The 21,459-nt window shown below is 41.9% G+C and overlaps 1 protein-coding gene across 1 annotated transcript in view; it reads left to right on the plus strand.

Moving 5' to 3' along the window:
- Positions 1-21,459, plus strand: part of LOC149205339 (sm-like protein LSM4) — a 91,755-nt gene that overhangs the window by 17,580 nt on the left and 52,716 nt on the right. The window contains exons 3-4 of the mRNA XM_089395010.1: positions 2,002-2,100; positions 2,265-2,342. Of these exons, the coding sequence (XP_089251136.1) occupies positions 2,002-2,100; positions 2,265-2,342 (177 nt within the window). The remainder of the gene's footprint in view (positions 1-2,001; positions 2,101-2,264; positions 2,343-21,459) is intronic.

Genomic DNA, 21,459 nt, shown 5'->3' on the forward strand with positions numbered 1-21,459 from the left:
GCTCCATCCTATTTGGCTTCTGCAACCTGCTTGTCTGTAATCAAGTGCTTTGTTGATTTTCATCCTTGCTCCTTCCCAATTATGTCTTTCTTGGCTTATTCAACCTTGTTTCTATGTAATACCCCAGTTTTGATCCTCGGTTCAGTGTTGTATATGTACATGATGATGGTTATATGCTGAACAATGTGATTTCTAACTGAACATTGAATATCAATAAAAACATGTCACTGGCTACAGAGGACAAAAGAAGAGCGAATGTGACCTCCATGAGAGGGGAAAGACAAGGGGGCTTAAGTAGGCTTAGTAAAGGACTTTACCGAGGGAGTTAACCCAAATATAATTTAATCATGTTCCATGATTGTTAACTAATCAATGTTTAATTAAGCTTTGAGGGCAATTTGTGCATGAAGGAAATATGTGGTCCCTTAATGCCATGCAACTAGGAGGCCTTACCTTTTTTGCCATGCAAGTGAATTATTGTGGTCATTCAGTTTTGAAGGTTGATGGTCGTTCAATAATCAGAGATCTGAACTTAACATAAATTAAGAATTCACCATGTGAATTGTCATTTATTTGGGGAATTGTTGATATTGTTCTTGAGCAAACTATTGTGCCTACGGAATTCAAATTGTGAAAGCCATAGCCATGAGTTAAGTGAGAATTGTAGTTGTATGGAATGGTAATGGTTGTCACTGAGGGAATTAGCTACATCTCATAATTTCTTGGAATGCCAGCATGAGATTTCCTGGCCAGCCTGGAGCCCTTGATGGAAATGGGATAGCCTGAGGGGCAGTTGAGCAGAGTAGAGGATCCCATTCCTTGGGTTGTCTAGGTTGATGGGGAAGAGAGTTGTGGACTGGGAATAATTGTAGGTGTAATTACTGACTGTGGGCCTTGGAATTGGGCTGTGAGAGGAGAAGTTAGAGCTGGCCATAGGAATAGTGTGCCACTTGTGGATTCATAGCCTCAGCTTGGGGGTGGCCTTTGTTACAGAGAGCACTGGTGCAACAGGCACCTATAGTTGGGTGAAATGTCCCTTTTTTGCAGCCAGTTGTTGGGCAATTCCAGGCAGATAAGTATTCTTAAAATATATATGTGAATTATGTTGAATTAATACGGAATTGCTTTATTATCTCATGGCTGAATTAATTTCAAGTTTGTTTTTCTGATCGACTGTGTTAGCCTGCATTTATAATTCATGGTTTCATGAATAATCAAATGTTTACATTTATGTTGCATAAATCTGTGCTGTCATGCCGGCTTATGGTAAATAGTTAATAATAGAACAAGTTCAGTTCCTTTGTACATTGGTGTGAATTGTTAAGAGAAGTATTCCATATCCTAAGTGCACTGAGGGTCTTGGGTACATTACATCCTAGCAGTGCTTTTTCTTTTACACAACTTTATCTTGTGGGGCTTTTGTATCTTGCAACTTTTCTTGTAGCTCTCACAGGTTTTGTAATTTAACCCTTGCTGGCCAGAACTTTCTTTCTCATACAATTGTGGTGTCTCACAACTTCCTCTTGTGGGGCTTCATTGGCCTGTCACTGCACAATATTGCACGTTGCAACCTTCCTAATACCTGGTAGGAATTGCACACATGAGGAAACTTGAAACTATTCTTGGGGATTATTTTCTTTAATGTAAGTTGTTTGAGGTATGCATTTGTTAAGTGCGTTTTATAAATAAACATTTTTTATTTGTGCAGTTTTGAAGTTTTACAGGAAATTATGAACGATGCATGCTTTTCAATTATTGGATATGTGAAATTAATTTTGTTGGAATTGCACTCATGAGGAAATTTGAAAGTATTTTCAGGGATGATGTGCTTTAATGTGTGTTGTTTGAGGCCTGCATGTGTCAAGTGTGTTGTATAAATAAAACATTTTTTAATTTTGCAGTTTTGAAGGTTTAGAGGAAATTATGAATTATGTATGCTTTTCATTTATTGAATATGTGAAATCAATTCATTTCTGATTGCTAACAACTTCTGCATGCCAGCTTGTTGAATTGAAGAATGGTGAAACTTATAATGGACACTTGGTGAACTGTGATACTTGGATGAACATACATCTGCGTGAGGTCATATGTACATCCAAGGTATGACTCTTCCTGTAAAAGTTTATATTTGTTAGTTATGTTGTTTTGTCAGCTGATATTTTTGTTTGTTTGTTAAAAGACATTTTACTATAATTGCTCAGTAGATTATATGTTTATAATCTGATGTGGGTTATTTGTTTCTGAAATGGAGGTTTGCAATGTAGGATGGTGACCGTTTTTGGCGGATGCCTGAGTGCTATATCCGTGGGAACACTATCAAATATCTTCGTGTACCTGATGAGGTGAGTGTAGGAGCTCTTATACTATGTCTATGCTTTTATGTTGGTTGGTGAGAATGCTTTTCCTTTTCAGTCTAATATGTCGATTTAGAAAGATATCATAAATGTGACATGAAAGAATCAAATGAGCATAGTATTGATGCTAACAATGTGCTTGACTTTACATAATGGATGACAAACAGAAGTGGCATTCAGTGATATCATTTGAATGTTATTTATGTTAGCCTTGTAAGTATTAGTCTTGTGAATATGAATACTTTGTTTTTGCAACTAGCCTAAAATGACCAAGCTTTATCCGTAAATCATATTTGAAAGAAGCAATAAATTACCAAAACTAACACTTTTATTTTGGGGTAAACAGTATAGGTTTTTTATATATTATTAGCATAATATAATACCAATGTTCCACGAGTTTCCAGAATGGAGAATTGTTGGGAATGCGGGCACGAAAGTTTCTGGAACAGCTAGAAGTTTCATGCAATTTTACAGGAAACAACAGGTTGGGAACAGCAAAATTATATATTTAATATATAAAAAGCAATCCAAAAAATATTAAACTTAACTATCATGGGTAATACGGACATAACTTGAAAAGATAAAACTTAAAAGTCTAATTAAACTTTAAAGATCACTTTGCCATTTAAATTATAAATGAGCCCCTGATATTTATTTATGAAAAATATTTGTGACTGTTTACATTGTCCAAATTCAGTCAAAATAAGCCAAACTTGTGACTATTGATCTTGAATTATAATCTGTTGAAAATATAGCGATGGAAGGTCTTCTAGCTTGTGCCTTAGCCAGTGAAGACCACGAATTAGTCTTTCTCTCACATGAGTGTGAATTCATGAGATAGACTTCAGTTACGATGAGTTGATTTCCAGTTTACTAGAATGGTCATCAAGTTTGCATGTGTAGTGTTGGAGCTTTAGTTAGTTGGAGTCTTCTTCAGTTAGACTACAGGATGAGGTGGCAGTGACAAGTTCAGTTAGAACGAGTTAAGACTTCAGTGTTGACTGGAGAGAGAATGACTTGAGTTCTCAGTTAACTCGAAATATGACTAGAAAAAATTAAGGAGTCGAGCTAGTTAACTGAGAGCTAGTCCAAGTGTAACTAAGACTTGCTCCAGTACTAGCAAAGGGAACTCGTGACACAGTGTGAATTGGCATTTGACTAGGCCTCCTTGCATGCATCAAATTCTATCTATAAAGAGAAGGGCGAAGGCACAAGATCATAGATCAATTATTTATTGTGGAATGCGCATCAGTTGAAGATCAATAGTGCGCATAGATTTAGGAGCCACAAGTGCGCAAATATTTTGGAGCCGTAAGTGCACAAGGACTGTGGAGCAAAGGATCAGGATTCATAGAGCAGGTCGAGACTATGTTCAACAGAGATCAATTGGGCAGGCCAAGATCAATTGTAGAGCTTAGATTAGTGAATATGTTGAATTATGGTATGTTCTATGCTTAGAGCAGTTTACTTCTTTTACTTTTATTAGCCACTGATAAGCAATCACAACATAAAGTAAAATGCAGATAGAACATTAAATGATTGACAGAAAACAAGCCAAGACAAGAGACACAAGATGTGGCGGCTAGCCAGGGACAAACCCCAATGCGGGGAAACCTTTTGATCAAATCTTCTTTTATCTTCAATAGTTCAGTAGACAGAAATAGTACAATGCAGAATTCTGAAATTTTATAACAGCAGCAGCAAAACCCTAACCAGCAAAGTCAAAGCTGGTCAACCAAGTCAGATTTGACCTCCGATCAGCTTGGTTGATCTCCTAGTCAACTCTGCTTCCAACAGCAAGAAGAGTCGACCCAAAACAGTTGGAAACTACAGTCAAACTTCAGTCAACGCTGGACAGATCTGCGGTCAACCTTTTGACAGTCAACGCTGGTCAAACCTGAGGTCAGATCACCTCGGTTTGTGTGCCAAAATTTGCGGCCTGCCAAGGAGAAGCAGCCACACCTAATCCGCAGTCAAAGAGGAGTCCACGCTGGTCAAAGTACCTTCCTGCAGCCTTGGTCAAACTTGGTCAACGCAGCCCTAATCAGAAATCTGCGTCTTCCTTTTTCAGCCACACGTGTGAGAGAGAGAGGCTCATCTAATGTGTAGGAGAGAGAGAAGATGAGTGATGAGATGAGTTGCAAATGACTCAACCTCTCTTCTATTTATATGAAATGTTGGGCATGTGTGCCACACACTTAGCTGCTGGCCGACCTTGACAATTTGTCAAGTAATTAGAAATAAATTCATATCTCCATAAATACTTTCTGGAATCGGATGATCTTTAGATCAATCCTACACCTCTCGACAAGAGGAATCTAGGAAAAATATCAGCAGCCATAAATAAGGTGATCCACATGGAGTTTGGCCCTAGTTGCCAATTTTAACAGAATAGAAGCCTTGCGCTTTCTCAGAGACAAATCGCTGGCTGCAGTAGCAGCGTGAATTGTAATAGATCCATTTTCTCAAAGAACAATCAATAAAAGACCACAACAAACTTGTAGGTTTTCCCTTTTGGGTTTCATGGGTAAAACAAGCGTGTCAATTTTGTGTGCATGTGTTTTTATCTTGATTATTTTCCACTGCATGTTGAAAGTTAAGAAACTCTGTATCTTGGTGAAAGTAAATTTGGTTTCAGCTTTTAGTTGCCTTGTTTTTAGTTATTCATCTAAGTAGTGCGCAAAATTTCAAGAAATTTAACATGGTATCAAAGTAATGCTCTATAGAAAAACCAACACTAGAATTGTTCAGTCAGTGAAGAGCGCAAATTAGTCAGTGGGCTTGTACTAAAGTTTTGAGGAGCAATTTTTGGATAAGCATTATATTGTTCCAAGGACTAAGGGCAAATCATTGTTTAGAGGGAGTCTCTAACATCTCCTCATGGAGGAGCAGATCTCAGTAGTGTTGGAAGATAATGGGGTGCTAGAATTTGTGAAGAACCCACAAACTGTGTCTGCAGATCCCCATAGTTGGTCCAACGTAACAGGATTGACACCAAGGCCAAGAGGATCATTCTTGAGGGGGTAAAAGACCATATTGTCCCTCATCTCCATGGGAAGACAACAACAAACGAGATGTGGAAAGTCATCTTGGATTTGTATCAGGGATCCACTAATGCCAGGAAGCTTGCCTTGAAGGACAAGCTAAGAAATATCTAGATGAGCAAAGGAGAGCCCATCATTACATAACTTTCGAAGTTCATTTAGGTTCAGGATGAGCTAGCTGGAGTGGGCAAGATTGTAGTAGACAAAGACCTTGTGAGTCTTGTGCTGCTGGGACTTCATAAGTCTTGGGAGAATTTCTAAGATGCAATCAATGGTAGAGAGAATCTTCCCAACTAGGAAAGGTTGTAGGGACACTGTGTCCAAGAAGAAATCTAAAGGGGGATGAGCGCTGTAGGTTCATCAAAGAAAAAGGACAAGTAGAATTTTTCCTTGGTAGGTAACATAATTTTAAAAACTGGAACCGGTCACTGGATCAGTTTACTTACCAAACCGAGTTTCAAACCAGAATTGGTCAAACCGGGATTGGTCAGAGCTCAAAAAATTGGTCTTTAAGAAAATACATGAAATAATTAGTTTTTAATGAAAAACTATTTTTAAGTTTTAAAATCATGATTCCAAACCAATAGAGATAAAATATGCAAATTTTGCTCATCTATATACTAGGTAAAGGTGAATATATCAAATTGGCACTGAGTGCAATACATATCAGCAGCAAAATACATAATCAATGAGGCTCTAAATGGGCCTCTAGAGTCCAAAAACAATGTTATAAGCTATGGGGTCACTGGCCTACTACAAGTCTACATAACAATGATCAACATGATCACTCCTCATCATGATCAAACTAATCACCACTACTAGACAAGGCATCATCAACATGAGCTACACAAATAATCTGGCTGAGTGTTTGAGAACTCCTAAAACTCCTCTGCAACCTTAGCAATAATGGTAGTAGTAGCAACAAAAATTGTTAAAATTGGCAACCAGGGCCAAAATCCACCTTGGACAACTCATATGATGGAGATGATATTTCTATTGGATTCCTCTTTCCAAGAGGTGAAAGATTGATCTAAAGATCATCTTGTTTGGATGAGCAGAAGTGAGATTTTGAATTTGTTAAAATTGGCAACTAGGGCCAAACTCCATGTGGGTCTACTTATTCATGGCAGCTGATTTTTTTTCTTGGATTCCTCTCGTCGAGAGGTGTAGGATTGATCTAAAGATCATCCGATTCCGACATGTATTCATGGAGATATGAATTTATTAGTGTTATGGGACAATTTGTCAAGGTCGGCCAGCAACCAAATTGCCCCCACTTGTGCTCAATGTTTAAGCATAAAAAGAGGTGGCTTGCAAGTCATTTGAGACACACATACATCTCTCTTGTGATCTCTTCCTCTCCACTCTTTTGGGTTTTAGTGGGAGGAAGAGTCCCTAAGAGTATACGCTGCCCTAAGAAGACATGCCCTAGATCTAGATGCAGTCAAGGGAGAGAAGGCTCTACGCTGCCCTAATATGGTAGAATCCTAACGCTGTCATGGAGGACAACCCTTATGGTGGAGTCTAAGAAAGGTTCTACGTTGTCCTAAATGAGACCTTTCTACACAACAATAAGAAGCCTAAGTACGTTGCCCTAAATGCTGTCATGGAGCAAGGGTTCTAACGCTGTCATGCCCTAAACGCAGAGATCCTAAGGCGTTGCCTAAATTCTGTCCTAGAAGAATCACCATTGCGGATCAATAAAGGCCTAATGTTGTTCCCTATGGAGATGACCTTAATGTAGTCATCAAAAAGGCCTAATGCAGTCATGAAGGAGGACAACCCTAACGCAGAGTAAGGAGAGGTCTACACGCTGGTCTAAAAGAGACCTAGCTGCAGTTCTGTGTATGCCCTAGTCACAGTCCGAATGCACTCTAAATGCTGGCCTTATTCCACATCAAGAGAAAGACTCTATGCTGCCCCAAACACAGTCATCAAAGGTGTTATAATCCGCAGTTCTAAAGAGCCCTAATTGTTGTTCAAAGGGTGACCCTTATACATAGTCAAAGACTCCTATATGCTGGCAGAAAAATCAGTTTGTAAAGATCTTATATGCAGTAAGCAGAAGGAGCCTTTAGGTAAGGAAAAAGGTCTCTATTCTAAGACCAAGGATAGTGGAACTTCCAACGTGGAAGAGAAGGACTATCATTGTTTAGAAGCTGTCATGGAGGAAGACTTATTACGCAATCCTTATCTGCTGTTGAGAGAGGCCCATTAGTAGTCTTGTATCGCTGTCATGATGCCACATTGCTGTAGATGACAACATGGCCTAATTAAGGACTGTCTGGGCATATTGGTGATGATCCGTGAGCTTGATTTAAAGGGCTGCTACAACTAGCTGCTTTGCTAGGCTGCAAGCCATAGCAAGCAGCTAAGGCTGTCCACTGTCCCATGACAGTATTACAGTATGCAACATATAGGTGACAGTGAGGATGGGTGCAGCATGGGGCAACACAGTGATGATGGGCATGGATGTATAGCAGCAGCATGGATGTATAGCAGCAACATGATGTATTGCAGCAGCTTGATGATGATGGGTGCAACAACATGATGATGATGTATTGCAGTATGCATAATGCAATGATGAGGTACAACTCAGTGATTGGGTGCAACACAATGACGGGTGCAGCATGATGATGAGGTGCAACACAATGATGGGTGCATCATGGTGATGGAGTCACCTTGAAGGATCAGTTGAAGCAGTATGCCTTCACTTGAGTTCAGATCAACTACCTCATGTGTTATCTTCATAGAGAAGATCTTTGCTCTTATTTTGATAAGTCAAAATGTTGACTTTTGATGTATATGTACTATCTCTCTCTGCTGAACTATTGAAGAACATAAGAAGAATTGATTAAGGGTTTCCCCACATTAGGGTTTGTCCCTGGCTAACGCCACATCTTGTGCCCTCTTGCATTGGCTTGTTTTCTGCGATTTATGTCTATGTTCTATATGCTTTTTACTATCATGCTAAATGTGATTGCTAATCTGGAATTGATGTTGAGCTAATATGGAAAAATTGAAGTAAATTGCGCTAAGCGTAGAACATACCTAAAATTAACATGGTATCGGAGCTGAGGTGAAGACAAAGCCCAAGAAAGAGTGAAAGAGCAATCATTGAAGATAGTTGGAAAGGACAAAAAGGTTCAATGGGTTCCTCATCCCTCTTCAAATTCACCGAGGGTGAAGTCGAATCATAGAATATTTTTAGAGTGGTGCAGCAGAAGCATCTGATGGCCTACCTAAAGATCACTTCAATGGGAAGTCCGGATCTAAGGGTGGAAGGAAAGGCAGATGCCTTGCTTGTAATGAGTTTGACCATTACGCGAAGGAGTGTCCGAATAGAAGGGACACATCACTTGATGACGATAACAACCATTCTAGGGGCATCTTCAATGATTGAAGGAATGACAGGTACAATGGCAAAGGAAAAAGGAATGCAGGTCATCAAGGAAATGGCCGACTCTTCAAAGAAAGCAAGGAACTCCAGGTATGAAGAATCAAATGTTGTTTTTGATAAGCTAAAGGAGTATTATCTTATATTCGCCCTCTCCACTATTTCTCCTTCAGACTCTTTGGGAATTTGGCTTATTGATAGTAGTGCTTCAAGGCACTTCATCGGATAGAAGGAAGCTATCTTTAATTTGATAGAGAAGGAAACAATCATGAAGATTATTCTTAGAGACAATGCCACCTATCCAGGAAAGGGTGTAGGGAATGTTTCTCTTCAAATGGATTAGGATAACTCGCAAGAAGTTCTTTATGTACCTGATCTCAAAAGGAACCTGGTGTCCATTTCGGAAATGGAAGTCAAAAGTTTCAAGGTGGCATTCATCGATGGAAAGGTACGTGTTTGAAAAAGGAATTTTTCAAGATGCTTTTACTCTTGAGTTCAGGGTTGGCAATTTGTATCTAGTTGCAGGAAGTCCATTGGGGACCATGTTGGTTGACACATCTCTTCTATAGCACCGGAGGTCTGCCCATCTTCATTGTGGGGCCCTACCCGATGTGAGACAGATGGTGACAGGGATGCCTGAATTCAAGAAGAGCATGAAGGTACATGCCCAAGATGTACCAAAGGAAATATTACAAGGGGACCATTCGCCTCCTGTAAAAGCAAGACCACAAATTTGGAACAACCTGAGGGATTTAGAGCTAACACCCCGAGCTTGGTATGGAAGGATTGACAACTATCTGATGAAGCTGAGATTCACTAGGAGTGAAGCTGATCCAAACCATTGCTTTAAGGTTGTGGATGATAGACCTCTCATACTGGTACCTTAAGTGGACGATCTCTTTCTGGCAGGTACAAACCCTCTCATATTCAGAAGTAAGAGGGAGTTGGATTCCGGATTTGGAATGGTGAACTGCAAGCCCATGACTACCTCGATGAAGCCTAACTTTAAGAAGTTGTGCGGTAGTGATGTCGGACCTGATTTTGGGAAATACCTCTGAGTTTCATAAACTCATAATAGCATTGATGTTCTTGGTGAACTCCCGTCCGGATATATATATATATATTGCAGTTAGCATGTTGAGATCATATATGGTTGAGCTTCACTGGATTGGTGCCAAGAATCATTTGAGATATCTTCAGGGCACAATCTCTCATGGATTGAGATACATTGCCGGAAATGTGAAGCTGCATGATTATTCTAATGCTGATTTGGCAGACAGTGTGGAGGATCGCAACAGCACTTCGAGGTGCTGGTTCTCTTTGGTTTTTGCTTTAATATCCTGGATGAGCAGGAAACAGAAGTCAGTTGCTTTGAGCACCACTGGGGCCGAGTATGACCTCGTGTGAAGCTGCCTGGTTGAGGAAGCTCTTCAGTGAGCTGTTTTGACACGTGCTGGATACCATCGTGATCTTCTGTGACAACCAGAGGGGGATTCGTTGAGGAATCCCGTGTTCTATGATCGCTCCAAGCATATAGACATCAGGTACCACTTTATCTGCGATATGGTACGTCGAGGAGCAAGAAGGCTCCATCGCATTGGGACTGATGTGCAGGTCGCTGATATTATGTCGAAGCCCCTGGGAAAGGTCAAATTCCTGACTTTCCTAGAACGACTAGGAGTCGTGGAGAGACTCTCTCCTAAGGGTCCTGTATGACATGGACATTGAGCTCTGGGAGCTCCGGGGGGCTTGGGGGTACATTTTGGAGCGATGAGCGACCATAGGGTGAGTGGTTCAGCCTTCCCCTAGTGGTCTGCTATGTAGGCAAGATGAGTGGTTCAACCATCCCCTAGTGGTCTACTATGTAGGCAGGATGAGTGGTTCAACCATCCCCTAGTGGTCTGCTATGTTACATGTAGGCAGGATGAGTGGTTCAACCATCCCCTAGTGGTCTGCTATGTAGGCAGGATGAGTGGTTCAACCATCCCCTAGTGGTCTGCTATGTAGGCAGGATGAGTGGTTTAGCCTTCTCCCGCTGAGACACAGTCATAGGGTGAGTGGTTCGGCCTTCCCCTAATGATTTGTTGTGTACAGGGTGAGTGGTTCAACCTTCCCCTAGGATACCCCTGGCGACATGTAGGCAGGATGAGTGGTTCATCCTTCTCCTGCTGGGACATCCTACCCATGCAGTCTGGGACTCATGGGAAGTACCTCTCATCTAGCCAATGACTAGGGAAATGAAGATAAGGACCATAGTAGTACCAGTGGACGCATCGTGTTACTACCGTACTCCCTATGCTAGGATGATATTGATCTGGGATCAATTGGAACGGACTTTGGGTCAATAAGAGTGATATAACTCACTCTCTTTTGGAACTGATTTCGGATCGGTAAGAGTGGTATGATACACTCTCTTTATTTGGCACTGATTTTGGATCAGTAAGAGTGGTATGAAACACTCTCTTTTATGTGGGACTGACTTCGGGTCAGTAGAGGATGGCATGATACATTCTCGATCACTTCTTCTTCTTCATAGTTCAGCAGAGCAGTGTAGGGCATTGATGGAAGAGATAGTACAAATTGGCTGATGGATTAGCAGATGGAGTTCTCCCTATTTGAGAGGGAGTGTTAAAATTGGCAACTAGGTCCAAACTCCATGTGGGTCTACTTATTCATGGCAATTGATATTTTTCTTGGATTCCTTTCGTTGAGAGGTGTAGGATTGATCTAAAGATAATTTGATTCCGACATTCATTCATGGAGATATGAATTTATTAGTGTTATGGGACAATTCGTCAAGGTCGGCCAACAACCAAATTGCCCCCACTTGTGCTCAACGTTTTAGTTTAAAAAGAGGTGGCTTGCAAGTCATTTGAGACACACATACATCTCACTTGTGATCTCTTCCTCTCCACTCGTTTAGGTTTTAGTGGAAGGAAGAGTCCCTAAGAGTATACGTTGCCCTAAGAAGACATGCCGTAGATCTAGATGTAGTGAAGGGAGAGAAGGCTCTATGCTGCCCTAATATGGTAAAAGCCTAACGCTATCATGGAGGACAACCCTTATGGTGGAGTCTAAGAAAGGTTCTACGTTGTACTAAATGAGACCTTTCTACACAGCAATAAGAAGCCTAAGTACACTGCCCTAAATGCTGTCAGGGAGCAAGGGTTCTAACGCTGTCATGCCCTAAACGCAGAGATCCTAAGACGTTGCCTAAACTTTGTCCTAGAAGAACCACAATTGCGGATCAATAAAGGCCTAACGTTGTTCCCTACGGAGATTACCTTAACGTAGTCATCAAAAAGGCCTAGCGCAGACATGAAGGAGGACAACCCTAACACAGAGTAAGGAGAGGTCTACATGCTGGTCTAAAAGAGACCTAGCCGCAGTTCTGTGTATGCCCTAGTCACAGTCCGAATGCACTCTAAATGCTGGCCTTATTTCGCAGCAAGAGGAGGACTCTATGCTGCCCCAAACACAGTCATCAAAGGTGTTATAATCCGCAGTTCTAAAGAGCCCTAATTGCTGTTCAAAGGGTGACCCTTATACATAGTCAAAGACTCCTATACACTCGCAGAAAAATCAGTTTGTAAAGCTCTTATATGCAGCAAGCAGAAGGAGCCTTTAGGTAAGGAAAAGGGTCTCTATTCTAATACCAAGGGTAGTGGAACTTCCAGCGTGGAAGAGAAGGACTACCATTGTTTAGAAGCTGTCATGGAGGAAGACTTATTACGCAACCCTTATCTGCTGTTGAGAGAGGCTCATTAGTAGTCTTGTATGGCTGTTATGATGGCACATTGCTGTAGATGGCAGCGTGGCCTAATTAAGGATTGTCTGGGCATATTGGTGATGATCTGTGAGCTTGATTGAAAGGGTTGCTACAACTTGTTGCTTTGCTGGGCTGCAAGCCATAACAAGCAGCTAAGGCTGTCCCATGACAGTATTACAGTCTGCAGCATATAGGTGACAGTGAGGATGGGTGCAGCATGGTGCAACATGGGGCAGCACAGTGATGATGGGCATGGATGTATAGCAGAAGCATGGATGTATAGCAGCAACATGATGTATTGCAGCAGCTTGATGATGATGGGTGCAACAGCATGATGATGATGTATTGCAGTATGCGTAGTGCAATGTTGAGGTACAACTCACTGATTGGGTGCAGCATGATGATGAGGTGCAGCACAATGATGGGTGCAACATGGTGATGGAGTCACCTTGAAGGATCAGTTGAAGCAGTATGCCTTCACCTCAGTTCAGATCATCTACCTCATGTGTTATCTTCATAGAGAAGATCTCTGCTCTTATTTTGATAAGTCGAAATGTTGAGTTCTGATGTATATATACTACATCTCTCTTTGCTGAACTATTGAAGAACATAAGAAGAAATGATCAAGGGTTTCCCCACATTGGGGTTTGTCCCTGGCTGGCACCACATCTTGTGTCCTCTTGTCTTGGCTTATTTTCTGCGATTTATGTCTATGTTCTATCTGCATTTTATTATCATGCTAAATGTGATTGCTAATCTGGAATTGATGTTGAGCTAATATGGAAAAATTGAAGTAAATTGCGCTAAGCATAGAACATACCTAAAATTAGCAAAATATAATTCTCACACGGCAAATTGTCAAGGTCGGACAGAAGTCTAATGTAGGCTGATGATGCCCCAATAGATGTGTCTCCACCCCTCATCGAATTGTATAAAAAAGAGGGACATTCTCCTCATTTGGATCATCACTCAACACATCTTTCTCTCTCATCTCCTCATTGGTTTGTACAACAAAGGAGCAACTCTTCTCTCTTCTCACGTTGACTTGGGTTGATCGAAAATTTCAAGCAGAAATCGTAGGACTGTTTTTGGGCTATTTGCAAGGGCGTTGACTAGCATTGATCGAGGGTCAACTCATCTACTTTGATTGCAATTTTCAGGGAGTTATTATGATCTTTTGAGGCCACATCTCCTAGCAGAAAAACCGAGGCAATTAGAGTAGGTTGACCTGCGTTGACTACAAAACTTTTGATTGCGACGTTGACTATGTTGACCGAGATTTTCAGCATTGTTTTTGGTTGATTTTCACTGACTTTGGAGGCCAAGTTGACTGGGTTTGATCGAGCGCATTTGGGGGAGATTTTCTGCTAGTTTGACTAGTGTTGACTTTCTCGTTAGGGCATCTTGTTGACTGTTGTTTGTCTGGACTGTTTTGACAGTGATTTGGCAAGGAAATTTTCTATGATGTACTCTCTCTCTGTGCCGAAATTTTGAAGAATAATAAGAAGATTTGATCAAAGGGTTTTCCCCATGTTGGGGTTTTTTCCTTGCATCCGCCAAATTTTGTGTCGTCTTGTCTTGGCCTTTTGTTTATTGTTTATGTTCTACCTGCATTTACTATCAATGTTAATGTGATTTCTAATCTGGAAATTGATATTGGGCTAATAAGAAAAATTGAAGTAAAAAGCATAGTGGTATTGGAGCTCAGGTGAAGACAAAGCCCAAGCAAGAGTGAGAAAAGCAATCACTAAGATTTGTTGGACAAGGACAAGATTCAATGGCTCCCTCATCTTACTTCAAATTTGATGACAAGCTCAATGATAAGTTTGATTATCATGCATGGAAGATGTCTCTTGACTTGACTTTGAAAGAGCATGATGCTATGGACTATGTGCAGGGAAAGATTGCTGAACCTCCTTCAAATGCACTGGCTGCCACTAAGACAAACTACAAGAAAGGCGAGGTGAAAGCTAAGAAGATCATTAGGGATTCTATTCACAAGCATTTCGTTGCTTACATCTCCGATTTGGGCACATATAAGGAGATGTATGACAAGTTAGTTAGCGTGTTTAAAGCTAGCTATGCAAACCAAGTCCTCTTTCTCAAGAACAAGTTGAAGGACATAAAGAAGGGAAGAGGAGAAGATATCCAATCCTACTTCATGAGGATTACCGAAATAAAAAATGATCTTCTATCCATTGGAGAAGTTATTGCTGACAGGGAGCTCACTCTCATTGCCCTTGGAGGTCTCCCTCGTGAATGGGATGTGTTCAACACTACTGTCCTCAACAATGATAAGGTTCCAGGTTTTGATGAATTATTGACTAGATGTACTCAAGAAGAGACAAGGATGATGGAGAGAGACATGCCTTCAAATAGGAATGATCCTACTGCATTCTCCGCTCATGCTAAAAGGAAGAACAATGCTGGTTCAAAGAAACAAGGTCAAGGAAGACAAGGATTCAAGGATGGAAGAGGGGAAGATGCTTCAGTTGTAACAAGTTTGGCCACTATGCTAGGGAGTGTCCTAATAAAACGGATACACCTTGGTATGATGATAACAACAACAACTGCAACAATTTCAGAGGCAACAACAATAAAAGGAATGGCAAGTTCAACAAGAACGGAAAGAGGAATGCTCTTGCTACTCAATATGGAAATGGTCGGCCTCCCAAAAGATCAAGAAACTCCAGGTATGATGAATCTAGTGTTGTAGATAACAAGAAAAAATAATTTTATCTTATATCTGCCCTCTCTATTATGTCTCCTCCGGATACCTTAGATAATTGGTTGATTGATAGTGGTGCCTCAAGGCACTTTACTGGGTGTAAGGAGGCTCTTTCAAATTTGATGGAAAATGATACAAATTTGGAAATCATTCTTGGAGACAATGCCACCTATCCTGTGAAAGGAACTGGGAATGTTACTCTTCAATTGAATCAAGGTAACACCATTCATCTACAAGAAGTACTATATGTACCAGATCTAAAGAAGAACCTGGCATCTATCTCAACGATGGAGGACAAAGGATTCAAGGTGGCATTCATTGATGGAAAGGTATGTGTTTGGAAAAGAAATTTCAAAGAAGCATTCACTCTTGGATTCAGGGTTGACAACCTATATCAAGTTGGAGGAAGTCCACTGGGAACTATGTCTTGGCACCGAAGGTTTGCTCATCTTCATTATAAGGCTCTACCCGATGCAAGGAAGATGGTGACAGGTATGCCCGAATTTAAAGTAGAACATGAAGGTGTTTGTCAGGGTTGTGCCGAAGGAAAACATACAAGGGGACCATTCCCCTCAAGTGATAGTAAGACTACTGACATTTTGCAATTGCTTCATTCTGATCTATCTGGTATGTTGCCTGTGACATCTTCGGGAGGATGTTTGTATTATGTTATTTTTGTGGATGACTTCTCTCGCAAAACTCGGATTTATTTTTTGAAGAAGGACGAAGTGTTCAAATGGTTTCGCTCTTTTGAAGCCTTGGTTGAAAATCGAACAGGGAAAAAGATCAAAATGTTGAGGACCGATAATGGAACAGAATATGAATCAAATGAGGTCAATGACTATGTAGAGATGAGAAGCGGACATTAAGAGGGAGACTACTACCGCATATACTCTCGAGCAAAATGGAGTTGTTGAAAGGAAGAATCGTTCCATTATAGAAGCCACTCGTGCCATGCTTTATGATTAAGGCCTTCTGAAGTTCCTATGGGGAGAAGCTGCCAACACTGCCGTGTATGTTCAAAATAGATGCCCTCATCAAGTATTGAACTCCAAAACCCCCGAAGAAGTTTTCACCGGTAAGAAACCTGATGGTTCACATTTTAGAATTTTTGGTAGCCCCATGTATTTTCATGTGCCGAAAGAAAAGAGAAGCAAATTGGATGCATCTGGGAAGAAATGAACATTTGTGGGCTACAGTGAAACTTTGAAGGCATATAGAATCTATGTGCCTAGTCAAAGAGAAGTGGAAATAAGTCATGATGTCACCTTCAATGAAGATGCTGCCCTTGGGAAGGTTAGAGACCTTCCTATTCCAAGGAAGGACAAAGAAGAAGATACAGGAAAGTAGGAAGAACCAAAGGACGAGCTGATGCCCGATGCTGAAGGACCGATGGATCCCATTGATCCACCTCCCCATGAGCTCTCCTCCTCAAAAAGGAGACCCTCATGGCTTAGGGACACTCTCGAAGATGCCAAGAGACATATTGCACCAAGGGGGACATTTCCTGAAAATAAGAAGCCAAATAGGTACCAAGGGTACGTAGCTGCCATGAGCACCATTGTTCAAACTGAGCCTTGCACATTCAAAGAAGCTGTGAAGCACCAAGTTTGGAAGGATGCTATGAACAAAGAGTATGAGTCAATTATGAAGAATGATGTCTGGATGTGGTCCCTGGATCTAAGGATAAATCTGTTGTCACCTCGAAATGGCTCTACAAGATCAAGCATGGAGCTGATGGATGTGTTGAAAAGTTCAAGGCTAGGTTTGTTGCTTGAGGCTTCTCTCAAAAGGAAGGTGTGGACTATGATGAGATATTTCATATTTGCATCAAGTTGTTCGATATACCACCATTTGTTCGATCATTGCCCTTGCTGCCTCTCAAGGATGGAATTTACATCAAATGGATGTCAAGACCGCCTTCTTGCATGGCTCACTTAAGGAGGAAGTCTATGTGGAGCAACCTATGGGGTTTGAAGTTCAAGATCGAGAGACACATGTATGCAGGTTGAAGAAAGCTTCTCGGGCTTGGTATGAGAGGATCGACAACTATCTGATGAAGCTGGGTTTTACAAGAAGTAAAGCTGATATGAACCTTTACTTCAAGGTTGAAAATGATAGACCTCTCATCTTGGTACTTTATGTGGACGATCTCTTTTTGATAGGTGTAGACCCTCTCATTTATCAATGCAAGAGGGAGTTGGCTTTCGAATTCGAGATGAAGGACCTAGGATTGATGCACTACTTTGTAGGCTTGGAGGTCGGACAAAAGCCAGGTGAGATTTTCCTTTCTCAAGGAAAATACATTGTGAAGCTACTTGAAAGATTTGGGATGGTGGATTGTAAGTTTGTGACTACTCTGATGGAACTCAACTTCAAGAAGCTATGTGGAAGTGCTGCTAGGCTTGATTTTGGAAATCCTTCTGAGTATCGTCAACTCGTGGGGGCCTTGATGTTCTTGGTGAACTCCCGTCCGGACATATGCTTTGCAGTGAATACATTGAGTCAATTTATGGTCGAGCCTCATCACATACATTGGATTGCTGCCAAGAATCTCTTGAGATATCTCCGGGGCACAATCACCTATGGACTGAGATACATTGCCGGGAATTTGAGGCTCCATGGTTGTTCTGATGCTGTCTGGGCTGTCAATATGGTGGATCGTAAGAGCACATCAAGATATTGCTTCTCACTAGGTGCTGCTTCGATATCTTGGATGAGCAGGAAGCAAAAATCAGTTGCTTTGAGCACCGCTGAGGCTGAATACATTGCTGCAAGTATGGCCTCTTGTGAAGCTGTTTGGTTGAGGAAGCTCTTTAGTGAGCTGTTTGGGCATGTGTTGGATACTACCGTGATCTACTGCGACAACCAAAGTGGGATTCGTCTTTCTGAGAATCCCATGTTCCATGAACACTCCAAGCATATTGATATCATGATCCAGGTGGATATTGGTGGCCACCTGCCTATTCCACTTGGACCCCCACCATTGTTTCTTTCAGTTTTTCAATTTCCTTATTTGTAGCACAATTTACTACTTTTGGCAGTTTTTCGAGCCTTGAACTTTTGGAGCCGTTTTGAGGCCCTAAATGACGTTTTTTGGGAAAACTGGGACAAACATGGGTCTTAGACTGATGTTGGTAATTCAAAAGTTGTAGTTCTCGGATAGATCTTTCTAACGAGGTATTGTGCATGTCAAACGGAGATCGTATGCCGAAGTTACGACCCTGGGAAGTTCATGTACCAATTTACCCAAATGAGGCCCATAGCTTGGCGCTTCATCTCCTAGGGTTAGGTTTTTGGATGTTTAGGGTTTTCCATTGCATCTCAATGATAAATAGGCCTTTGAGCCTCATTGTAACACAGTTCAGAGACATGTAGCTGCCACATCTCTTCTCAGAGATAAGCTACCATCGCCCGAGCTAGTCTTATTTCCATTCTGTTTGTAAGCATATTTTAGTAGTTAATATTAATGAAATGAACTCTTATTTCTACTACATCTTTGTATTTATGGTTATATCTGTAATTTGTTGCGTTCCTGTTCAAATCCAGATCAGTGGTATTAGAGCGATCTGCGCTTTCTCTGTTTTTCTTTGCATGTCCCCAACAAGGTCGGGATATAAGGAGTTAGGGGTCGATTTGGTTGATCCTTTGCAAGATCAACCTCGCAAACCCCGATGACCGCCCATGGGGGAAGAAAAGAAAGACCAGGGGGTAGGAGATCTTATCAAAATATTGCTCGAGGAGGCCCTCGAGAAACAAAGGAACGCGATGATGGATCACTTTTCCCAGATCGTTCAGCGGTTGCCCACCGACAGTGCATCCACATCCAGCAGTCACTTTGGAAGCTCGACTCCTTTTAAGGTACAAATAAACTTTGACATTCCCATATTTGAGAGCCAAATAGACGCAAACACCGTAGATAAATGGTTAAATCTGCTAGAAGGATATTTTTCTATTTATGATTTTTCCAGCGGAGAAAAGATTACTTTTGCTCTTCTCAAAGCCGCCCCCCACGTCAAGGGCTGGTGGGAAACCTACTGTGAGTAGAAGGATGAAAGTACGACCTTGCTGTTTTCAGCCGCACCCACTTGGAACTCATTCTGGGATGCCATCAAGGAGCAGTACTACCCTGTCGGGAGCTATGAGGATAAATACATAAAGTGGACAATGCTGCGGTAGGGAAGGGACCAAGATGTGCCAGAGTTTACCAATGTTTTTCATACCCTTCACATGAAGTTGGGTATCAAGGATTCTGAGAAACATTTGGTACTCAAGTATCGCGGCTGCCTACACAGGTACATCCAGGATGAGATGGAGTTCCTGGACATCTCCTTGCTTGGCACGACATACCGATACGCTGTCAAGATTGAGCAGAAGTTTAAACAGAAGAAGCGAGACTTTGGATCTGTGAATCCGAAGCAAGGGAAAGGTGCCCCCAAACCACAGAACAAAGGACAAAGCCAAGGCGGGGTGGCCCAAGACAACTTGCCAAAGCCGTAAGCAAAGAACAACACCGTGAAGCCGAAGGACACGGGAAAGTGGTGTGAGTTCCATAAGAGCTCCACTCACAACATAAGTGAGTGTCGGGCCAAACAGTCACTAGTGGCCAAGCTGAAGGCTTCGGAATCAGATGCATGTTCCGACTCTGAGTTAGAACCCCACAAGGGGAATGACAAAGGGAAGCAGATTATCGATGCAAAGCCCCCACCACGAAGATCCAGAAGGAGGAACCCGAAGATCAAGAGAAGGAGGAGTGCCTCTTCTACTCCCAGATGTGGGTAAAGGTTTCCCCGCTACAGTTCATTGTCGACAACAAGAGCCAAAAGAATTTCATTTCAGCAGAGGTCGTGAAGCGGTTGGGCTTATCGACCACGACACACCCACAACCGTACACCATCGAGTGGCTTCACCAAGGACGGAATCTTCGCGTGAGCCAGCAGTGCCGCCTTCCATACAACATCAAGCCCTTCACGGATGAGGTATTATGTGACGTTGCTCCCCTTGATGTTTGTGATGTATTATTAGGCGAACCATACTTGTTGAAGTGATCTGCTATGTATGAGTCAAGGCTTCGTTCTGTTATTGTTACTTTGGGAAATAAGTTGTACAAGATACCAGAGGTAGCACCGCCTACCGCCATCTCTTTGGTTACTGCAAAACAATGTAGTAAGGTCATTTCCAAAACCGGGAAATTTGTTTTCTTGATGATACGCCCTCAGGGAAAGAAGAAGATGGTGGCCATGACCTCTAGAAAGGGCCCTTCCGCACGACAACAACAGATGGAAAATGTTGTGGAGGAGTACGAGGACATCTTCACCTCCCCCGCAGGGGTGCTTCTGCAATGTCAGGTCAAGCACTCCATCGATCTGACCCCAGGTGCGCCATTGCCCAATGGACCTATCTATCAACACTTCGTTATGGAGAATGACAAAATCAAGAGACAGATTCAAGAGCTATTGCAAAAACGTCACATCTGGTCAAGTTCATCGCCATATGGGAGCGCGATCGCGTTGGTACAGAAGAAGGACGGGACTTGGAGACTCTGTATTGACTATCAGGCGTTGAACAAGATCACTATTCGGAATAGGTACCTAATCCCACGAATTGATGACCTTCTGGACCAACTCAAGGGGACAAAATATTTCAGCAAGATCGACTTGAAGTCCAGATATCACCAGGTACCAATCGAACCCTCCGATGTGTGGAAGACTGCCTTCAAAGCCAAGGAGGGCCTTTTCGAATGTTGGTTATGCCTTTCGGGTTGACAAATACTCCTGCAACCTTCATGAGGCTGATGGATGACATCTTGTGGCCATTCACCAACTAATTTGTAGTGGTATACTTGGATGACATCCTGATCTCCAACCAGTTGGGAAGAGCACCTTCTCCACATCCGACAGGTTCTCCAAACACTGCGGTGATACAAGCTGTGTGCCAATTTGGAGAAATGCACTTTTTGCATGACCCAGGTTCAATATCTGGGATACATTATTGATGAAAGTGGGGTGCATGTGGATCCAGCCAAGATCCAAGTCATTCGGGATTGGCCAGCCTGAACCACTCTGATAGAGCTCCATAGCTTTTTGGGTCTTGCCAATTTCTACCGCAGGTTTGTGTTGTATTCTCTCATATCACTTGGCCCTTGAGTCAAATTACCAAGGGAGGAG

This window comes from Pinus tabuliformis, chromosome 1_2 (genome assembly GCF_031772625.1).
Source record: "Pinus tabuliformis cultivar Carrire ecotype Pingquan chromosome 1_2, CPIR1, whole genome shotgun sequence".
NCBI classification, from domain to species: domain Eukaryota; kingdom Viridiplantae; phylum Streptophyta; class Pinopsida; order Pinales; family Pinaceae; genus Pinus; species Pinus tabuliformis.